This window comes from Chrysochloris asiatica, unplaced genomic scaffold (assembly GCF_000296735.1).
Source record: "Chrysochloris asiatica unplaced genomic scaffold, ChrAsi1.0 scaffold00348, whole genome shotgun sequence".
Taxonomy (NCBI): Eukaryota; Metazoa; Chordata; class Mammalia; order Afrosoricida; family Chrysochloridae; genus Chrysochloris; species Chrysochloris asiatica.
Window position 1 is genome coordinate 2530933 of NW_006408866.1, and position 9829 is coordinate 2540761.

Below are 9829 nucleotides of genomic sequence, written 5' to 3' on the forward strand. Positions count from 1 at the left end.
TCAGACATTGTTTCGTTCTGCTGTGCATAAGGTCGCTATGAGTCGGTGCTGACTCAACGGCACCTAACAACAACAACAGTGAGAATATTAAAAGTACCATGTTCTTTTAATATTAAAAGAAGAAGGAAATCTGTGTTGGAAGACGTACAGCCAGAAGCCAGGATAGCCAGACTTCATCTGTCAGACTTCAGGCATTATCAGGAGGGACCAGTCCCTGGAGAAGGACATGATGCTAGGTAAAGTGGGACTGACTGCATAAGACTGCTATAAGTCGGAACCAACTGGACAGCACCTAACAACAACAACAGGAGAATCTAAAAGATATTAGACTGCGTTGCCATCTATTACAATAGCGACTACCCAGCCATATGTGGCTATTTAATTTTAATTGCAATTAAATGAACAATTCCATTCCTTGGCCACATTTCCAAGGACTCGATAACTCCATGTGTCTGTTGGTCAGCGCATACTCATGAAAAATTCGCCTGGACAGTACTTATCTATAGAATTAGTTGTTAGCATTTGGGGCACAGTGGCCAATATACTGAATTTTTCATTCTTCTATTACCTCTACGTCAACTTAAGATCTACTCAGAACAGAATTGTCATGGCTTTTGCCCATATCTCTTTCATCAAAGTGTCTTATAAGAACCATTTGCTTGGACTAGTTTTTTATCCCTTCATAAAAATATGAGCTTAATATAAAAATTCTATAATGACAATTCATAAATTATATTTCTAGGAATCTGTCATAAATTATTATTTACATTCCATTTATTCTTTGTAGAGATTTTAATTACCTATTAGCTTTTTAAAAAAGTCTCAACAGTAGCAGAATTTTCTGTTAGCCTACTGTGGAATATTGTTGTTAAGTGCCGTCGAGTCGGTTCTGACCCACAGCGACCCTGTACAAGGTTTCCAAGGCTGTAAATCTTTATGGGAGCAGAAAGCTTCATCTTTCTCCCGCGGAGCAGCTAGTAGTTTCAAACTGCTGACCTTGCGGTTCACAGCCCGATTTGTAACCACTACGCTACCAGTGACTCGACGGCACTTAACAACAACAACTGTGGGATATTAGACTTTTATCTGGAGCACTGTGGGTTAATGCACTGGACTGCAAAGTTGGTTTGAACTGCAAGGTCAGTGATTCCAGCTCACCAGCCACTCCTTGGAAATATATAGGGTTGCTATGGGTCAGAACCGACTCGATGGCACTTAACAACAACAATCTACTACTTCTACTTTGATCTCTTAGTTGATCAATTAGGATTAGAAATGAGAAAAACAGGCAGTGTATTTTCCTGTTTACTTCAGGTAACAGGAAGGTATATTATACGGACAACCAGGTCACCATAACTTTTCAGAGCTCTGCAATTATCTATAAGAACAAAGTCACTCTAATGGAAACAAACGTATTGGAAAATAATTAGTGCTTTTTTTGGGGTTTGTTGTCCTGGGGATAGTTCATTTCCATAATTAAAACCAATGGTTCATTTCCTATAATGAAACCTAAACTTGTTATCTTTTTAAGCATTTGAATCGAAAATTTCAAATAGCACCAGAAACTTCATACTAAATACATTGCTGCTGTTTCCCAATTACAACCTCGCGAAGGCTCTTGAGAATTACTCTTACGTCTACCGGGAGAAGACATTGTGCCATATCCTAAAACACCCTCCTCCAAACATAAATTGTAAACAAAGTAAGTATCTTGTAGACCCTGAGATCATTTGGGAATTAGCCTTAGACTCAAACTCTGGAAGATAAGGAGAAAATAGGATATATTTTCGGTCATTTTACAAGGATGGGCTAAGTCTCTGCAAATGCAATGAAGTTTCAAAAGCAAATCCAAGGTAAGTTTAAAGTAGCTATCAGATACAGACTAGCAGCTACTAGTAATCATCTTTAAATAGTAGCTTGAACTATATTATTTTAAACCTTCACAATATCTCTTCAAGTTATGTGTTGTCATGCTCATTCTTAGGAAACCATGTGCCCTGTAGCACACATTGTGTGGGTCAGATTGGAAATCAAAAATGGTTTTCTTTCATTGTATGATGAGTTCTCGCCATAGGAAAGAATCTCTAGGGGGAGAATCTATATTGTAGTCATATTTCATTCACTTTTATTACTCTCGTAAATACAGCTACACTCAATCAACACCACACGCACTGGTCCACAAGTTATCATCCATTCTCCACTGTCAACAGAATGCTTTGAACCTAGGAAGTCATCAAATGTTGGTTGGATAAATAGGAAAAAGACAGGAAGTAGTGATATGGGTGATGGAGAATAGCAATGCAGATGAAAGAGCTAGAAATGAAAGCAGCAGAAAGTCTAGCCAAGTTGGGAGGTAGTAACTGATAAAGAAAGATAGAATCCTAAGGAAGTGAAATGTATTAAGTGTCGTTGAGTCAGTTCTGACTTATGGTGACCCTTTAGACAGTTTCCAAGGCTGTAAATCTTTGCAAGCACAGAAAGCCTCATCTTTCCAACCCTGTGGTTGACAGTCCAGTGCTTATCCTACAGAGCCACTGTGCATTTGAGTAATTGCTACAGTGTAAGGAGTCCTGGTGTGCCACTGTGGATTAATGCACAGGACAGCAAAGTCCGTTTGAACTACAAGAGCCGTGATTCAAGCTCACCAGCCGCTCCTCGGAAACCCTAGACAGCGTTGCTATGAGTCGAAACTGACTCCACGGCACTTAATAACAACAACAAAGGAAGAAACTGTTAGAATACTTATTTTGGGGTGGCATAAATGGTTCTGCATGGACCAATATTTGCATGGTCACAACACTAAAAATAATAAATATTGTTTTTCAACTTTGGGTATCTATTTCCACACAAAGAGAAGACTGGCTTTTAGCCACCAATTTATATATATTATTATCAACCTTAACAATGTAAAGTGAAAATAGAGCTAACAAAAATTAAAGATTACAAAGAGGTTGAAAAAACAGGAAGTGAAAAGTAATTTAAGTCATCTTACAATGAAAGGCTTAAGCATAGTCTTTAAAGGGAACTGTGAGAAGAAATTTAAAAAGCAATATAACTATATATGGGAAGAACGAGAATATAAAATAATCATGCCTTCACCTGTCAATGTAGGTAAACAACAGATAATATATTGATAAAGGGTTTCTACAACAATTACATTGTTGTTAGGTGCTATCTGTCAGGTCGGCTCTGAGTCATAGGAAGGTCCTGTTCAATAAAATAAAATGTTGTCCTCTCAGTGCCATCCTCATCATTGTTGCTATGTCTGGGCCCACTTTTGAGGTCACTGTGCAGTCACTGAGGGTCTCCCTTATTTGTAAGTAAAGCCCTCTATCTGCTTTACCAACTATGGTGTCCTCCAACAATTGGTCACCTCTGAGGATGTGTCCTGAGAGGAAGTCTCACCACTCTTGCTTGTAATGAGCATTCTGGGAATACTTCCTTGAAGACAGATTTGTTGGATTTTCTAGCATGCCACAGTTCATTTAATATTATTCACAGTTCAAATTCATCAATTGTTGTCTTCCTTTTTCACTGTCCAGCTTTCACGTGCTATTGAAAAGACCATAGCTTTGGTCAGCTAGAGGTGTTGTTCTTGTTAAGTGCATTGAATTGATTCTGACTCATAGCAACCCTGTATGGGTTTCCAAGAAACAGCTGGTGGTTTGAACTGCCAACCTTGAGGTCTGCAACACCATACCAGGTGTCCAGGCTAGAGGTGTAGCTACAGAAAATAATGCCTATAGCAAGCACTGAGATTGTGTCCCTGTCCAAACATCTGATACTCATCTTGTAGAAAGCTTTAGCCTGATATTGGAGTACTGGTGTGGCACTGTAGGATAAGCACTAGACCGCAGGGCTGGTGGTTCAAATCAACCAGGTACTTCTCAGAAACCTTATACAGTGTCACTGTGAATCAAAACTAATCAACAACATCCTATATCAGCTCAAAAATACAAGTCAAGCTCGTTAATCTTGTACTTAACACATGATGGCCCTCAAAAAAATTACAACTGCACCTTCCTTGCTTTCAGGCATGAAAATTAGCCCAATATGTGTTCAAAGTCATTATTTTCCATTTATTTGCTTTCTACATTCAGCAGAGCAATTAAACAGTCTGCATTGACCCATGCTGTTGTTGTGAAGTGCTGTCAAGTTGGTAGTGTCTCATAGCAACCCTGTATAGGATTTCCGAGGAGTGGCGGGTAGGTTTGAACCTACCAGGACGCTCTCAGATACGGAAGTCTTAGTTTTAATTTGCTGGTGATGTAAACTGTGATGGTTAACATAAATTGTTCAGTGGTGCCCCCACTTCAAGTGATGCTCAGGCCATGTGCCACACCTGGCCTATAGCTCTGGGTCAGAGGTTTTTTGCAGCAGATTTTCTCACAGTGCAGTTGTTGTTGGTAAGTGCCGTCGAGTTGATTCCGACCCATAGCGATCCTGTATAGGGTTTCCAAGGAGCAGCTGGTGAGCTTGAACCGCTGAGATTGCAGTTTAAACGGCTTTGCAGTCTGGTGCATTAACCCACAGCGCCACCCCAGGACTCCCCACAGTGCGGTCTGTCTTGTTATTTCTTGATTGCCTGTTTCTATGGGTGTTGATGGTTGATCCAAAAAGAATGATATCCTTGACAACTTCAATTTCTTTATCATTTATTATGATGTTGTTAATGAGTCTAGTTGTGTAGATTTCAATTAATTTATTTTACTGGGCATATAACAACAACATTTTACTTTTACTTACCTATTTTAATTTATTTATTTTACTTACCTATTTCTTTGGAGTCCTGGTGTGGTGCTGTAAGAAAAGCACAGTACTGCTAACCTGCAAGGATGGAAGTTCAAACCCACCAACTGCTTCTTGGAACCCTGTACAGGGTCCCTATAATTGGGACCAAGTCGATGACTCATAACATCAACAACAGCTCATTTATTTATTTTGGGGTAGGCAGGTAAGAGGAAGGAGTGAGAGTTAGGGTGGGGACTTTGTAACCACTATGCTACCAGAGCTCCTTTTTTTAGGGTTGCAGTTAGATTTATTTTTATTTATTTAATTCATTTTTCTTGAAATCTGTTTGATTTCCGCTGCATTGTTGGGAGTTCTGTAACTGGATAATTCCCATCTTTTTCTTTATGCTTTTGTTATTGTTGCATCTATATTTCTGGTTCTCTTTTTTCAGTCTTGTAAGTCTGTTTTACTTTGCATACTTCTATATCTAGATAGCGTAGTGGTTATGAGTTGGGCTGCCAACCTCAAGGTCAGCAGTTCGAAACTACCAGCGGTTCCGTGGGCAAAAGATGAGGCGTTCTGCTCCCATAAAGATTTACAGCATCGGAAACCCTGTGCAAGGTCACTATGTATATAACAACAACAACATATCTAGGTTAGGGAGTGTGGTGGCTCTATACAGTGAGCCCTAGGCTGTGAACCACAAAGTCTATGGTTTGAGTCCATCAGCTTCTCCAAGGGAGAAAGATAAGGCTTTCTGCTCCCTTGAAGGTTTAAAGCCTGTACAGGATCGCTATGAGTAGGAACTGAGTTAACGGCACTTAACAACAACAGCAATATCTAGGTTGAGTCTAGATGATATTGTCATATATGTTAGTTTCAAGTTGTTGTCTGCTGTTGTTTCTCTATCCAAAGAACTCCCTTCTGTATTTTTTGTAAGATTGGTCTGGTTTTTACAAATTCTTTTAATTTCTGTTTGTCTGAAAATGACTTCATTTCACCATCAGGCTTGATGGACAGTTTGCTGGATATTTGCAAAAATATTTGCAATTTCTCCCCCAGAGTTTTATATATGTAAGTCCATTGTCTTCTTGTCTATATTGTTTCTGCTGAGAAATCCAAGCTTAACTCTCATTAGTTCTCCTTTGTGGGTAATTTTTCATTTTTCCTGAGCTACTCTCAGGATTCTTTCCTTGTCTTTGGTTTTGCAAAGTTTAATTATGATATATCTTGGTGTTTTTCATTTGGGGTCTGTCCTATTTGGAGTTCATTCAACTTTTTGGATGGCTGTATTCTCATGTTTCATGATGTTACAGAAGTTTTCCTCCCCAAACTCTTATATTCTCAATATTCTTTATGGGCTTTATGTCTCTCTCTGTTCTGGAATTCCTATCACAGATAAGTTATTCCTCTTGATAATATCGTATATAAATCTCAGGCTTTCTTTTAATTTTTGTTGTTGTTGTTGTTCTTTTTTCTGATTGTTGTTCTAGCAAATGTTTATTTTGAGAGTTTTTTTCAAGCTCAGAAAGTTGACTTTCCATTGATCCAATTCTATTTCTTTGTCCTTTCAGTATATTATCTATTTCTGAAGTCTTAGTACTAATCTTCTGGCTTTCTGATTGCTGATTTTATATGGTTCCTGTTTTTTCTGTTATTTTGTCCATTTGTTTCTTGGTTGTTTCTATTTGTCTATGTTTTCCTTGATTTCATCTGTAGTTTTCTCAATCTTTCTATCTGTTGAAGTTGCCTAATTAGCATTCTTTTAACTTCCTTATCATGTTGTTCCGATACCATGTCTTGTTATATTTTCTGAATTTGAATTTTGGTCACTTGTTTGAGGTATATGTCTTCTTTCTTTATGTAAGCTTAAAGTGTTTATTCCCATACATTGCAGTGTCATATTTATACTTAATTCATGATTGTATATTGGTGTATTCTCAGGCACTCGCCACCTGTTTCCTGGTGGATGTGGTAGACGCCAGAAGTGTAAACACAGTTAAATCTCTCAAGATGAATAGAATTCCCATTCTATTCATGATTTGTTATGATCCACACATTAGAATGCTCTTTCATAGATGATAAAACATAGATAAACATCTTTCTAGTATTCTCTTGGGAGAAAGATGAGACTTTCTGCTTCCACAAAGATTTAAAACCTCAGAAACCCTATGCTGGGTTGCTATGACTTAACAACCAACAACAGCAAGCATTTTCTGTTCTTGGCCAAGAGCCTTCTGACGTCATCCGCAACAATACCCCTCATTCCACATTCAATGTATGGCTGCAGCTGTTCCTTAATTATCTTCAGCAAAATGTAGCTAGTATGTGGTATTAATGAATATTGTTCAATAACTTTCCCAACTCATTTGACTATCTTTCTTTGCAATGGGTGAAAATGTGGATCTCTTTCAAGATTGTCATATGAATAAGTGCTTCCAGGGTTGCATCTATTTGTTGAAGCATTCAGTTGCTAATCCGTCAATTCCTGGAGGCTTAGTTTTTGCCAGTGCCTTCCGTAGTATCACAGTATACTGTGATGCTCTCAGTATCATTTAGTTTTTTGCTCATAGAATCCTTCAGTATTACAACTAGAGTCTTAAATTTTTATTTTCAGTTCTTTCAGCTTGAGAAATGCCGATCTTGTTCTTCCCTTTTGGTCGTTTAACTCCAGATCTTTGCACATTTCATTATACTTTACCTTGTCTTCTTGAGCTGCCCTTAGAAACCTTCTGTTACTTTCTTCTACTGAGTCATTTCTTCTGCTCACTTCAGGTAATCTGCACACAAGAGCAAATTTCAGTCTTTTCTGACATCTATTTTGGTCTTTTGTTTTTTAACTCTTCTGTCTTTTCAAGTACTTCTTATTTCTTCATGTCTGATGTCATCCCCAAACTCATCTGATTTGTGGTTATTTGTATTCAGTGTGTCAAATCTATTATTGAGATAGTTTCTAAATGTTATTGTTAGGTGTCGTCAAATCAGTTCCAACTCCTTTTGACCATTTATGTAACAGAAGCAAACACTGGTCCAGTATCATCCTGACAATCATTGCTGGGCTTGAACCCATTGTTGGAGCCACTATGTCAAACCATCAGGTTGAGGGGTGACTCTACTTTGAAGAGGCAGCTCTTCCCTAGTTGTATTTTGAGTATCTTCCAACCCGAGGCACTCATCTTCCTTCTCTATACTAGACATTGTTCTTCTGCTGTTCGTAAGGTTCGCACCAGCCAATATTTTTTTAAAGCATATCGGCCAGTCCTCCTTCCTTATTGTCTTAGTCTGGAAACTCCATTGAAACCTTTCCACCACGGGTGACTCTGTTTGTCTTTGAAATCTGCCATGTGGCAAAGCCATCATAGTTCAATAAACTGGCAAAAAAGTGGTAGTAATTCTATAATAATCACTTAAAACATATGAACATATAAAAATTATAATGTTTACTCTGAACGAATCACCACTTTGATTCAGCATTCAACTGTGTATCCTTGGCATGGCAGTAAATAAAAAGAGAAATAAATGTATACATTACTGGAGTCCTGATGTGGCACTGTGGGTTAATGTGGCAGACTGCAAAGCCGTTTGAACTGCAAGGTTGGTGGTTCAAGCTCACCAGCTGCTCCTTGGAAACCCTACAGAGGGTCGCTATGAGTTGCAACCGACACCACGGCACTTGACAACAACAACATACATTACTAGTACATAAAATAAAAAGCAATGTACAAGTAAATTATGAAATTAATACCAATAGTTTAGCAAGTTCAGTACACAAAAAGGAAAACCAACTGACATATTCGGCACTTCCATAAATGAATAATGACACTTTAAATAAGTGACATTTGAAAAATAATAATAAATGACACTTCAAAAAGTGAAGCCATTTATAATAGCAGAGCATAAAAAAAAAAAGTACCAGTGCAGCTAACAGCTGTGATACCTCTAAACCAATGGAAATGTTGAAAAAAAAAATCACATTAAATAAAAATGAAGAAGACCTACAGAAGTAAGTAAATAAATAAATGGAGGCTTAGAACTTAAGTTCTAAGTAAATAGAGGAATATAACAAGTTTGCAAATTTAAGTTTTCACCCCTCAGAAAGATGTAGTCTGTATGGCATGCACTAATGATTGGATATCAATAGATATATTAATATTCATGTGTCAACTATTCTGTTCATGAAGATCAGCCTTCATATTCATTGCTGAAATGGTATTTTTGTGACAAGATATTCACTTGTTACATTCTAAATACTTGTCTCAATTTAGCCTAAGATCCCATCGTATCTAATATTTCTAACTTTGTGTTGTCTTCTAAGACTTTCTTCCTGGTGTCAGTATTCTGCAGTAAAATTATCTATTTTTTGCCATCCACAGATTTTGAGAAGAATGTTTATTCTTTCAAAGAGGGTATGATTGGAAAGTATGTGATTATAATGGCTAGTCTAGGTTTTGGGTTTTTCTTCTTAATTTTCCTTTGGGAGACAACTTTGTGGAAACTAAGAACATTTTTCTATCAATACATATACTTTGGTGTCTACTCCAAATTCAACAAGGTGAGTAAATAAGCATGAAACTTAAAAAACCTAAGCAAGTTGAACAATAACCGTCTCTGTTACTAGTGTAGCATTGTAGGAGAAGCACTGGACGGCAAGGTAGATTTCAGCAGAAAGGTTGGCTGTTCATCCAGTAATGTTGCTAAGTTCCATCGAGTCGGTTCCCACTCATATAGTGACCCTGTGTAAGAGTATCTGGTGGGATTGAATGGCCGAACTTTTGGTTCAAGCCAACCTTAAGGTCCAGTGATTTTCCTACAGTGCGGTACAAGGATTCATCAGGGTATAACTTATCTACAATATAACTTCATTTTGATGAGCATTTCAAAGAAACAATCTTTGCTTTTACAAATTTTCTCAAGTATTATTTTATTTTTGATTGGTATCTGGTCTTGTTTTTATAAATTTGTACCTTCTATTTACTTTTAGGAGCTCTGGTAATGTAGCGGGGCTATGAGTTGAGCTTCTAACTGCAAGGTCAGCGCTTCAAATCTACCTGTTGCTCCTTGGGAAAAATAGGAGGCTTTCTGCTCCCATAAAGATTTA

General features: G+C 37.7%; 1 protein-coding gene across 1 annotated transcript in view; it reads left to right on the plus strand.

Annotated features, from left to right (window-relative positions):
- Positions 1 to 9829, plus strand: part of LOC102824565 (ATP-binding cassette sub-family A member 3-like) — a 133206-nt gene that overhangs the window by 97565 nt on the left and 25812 nt on the right. Inside the window, exons 21-22 of the mRNA XM_006875983.1 lie at positions 1532 to 1713; positions 9113 to 9283. Coding sequence (XP_006876045.1) covers positions 1532 to 1713; positions 9113 to 9283 — 353 coding nt within the window. The remainder of the gene's footprint in view (positions 1 to 1531; positions 1714 to 9112; positions 9284 to 9829) is intronic.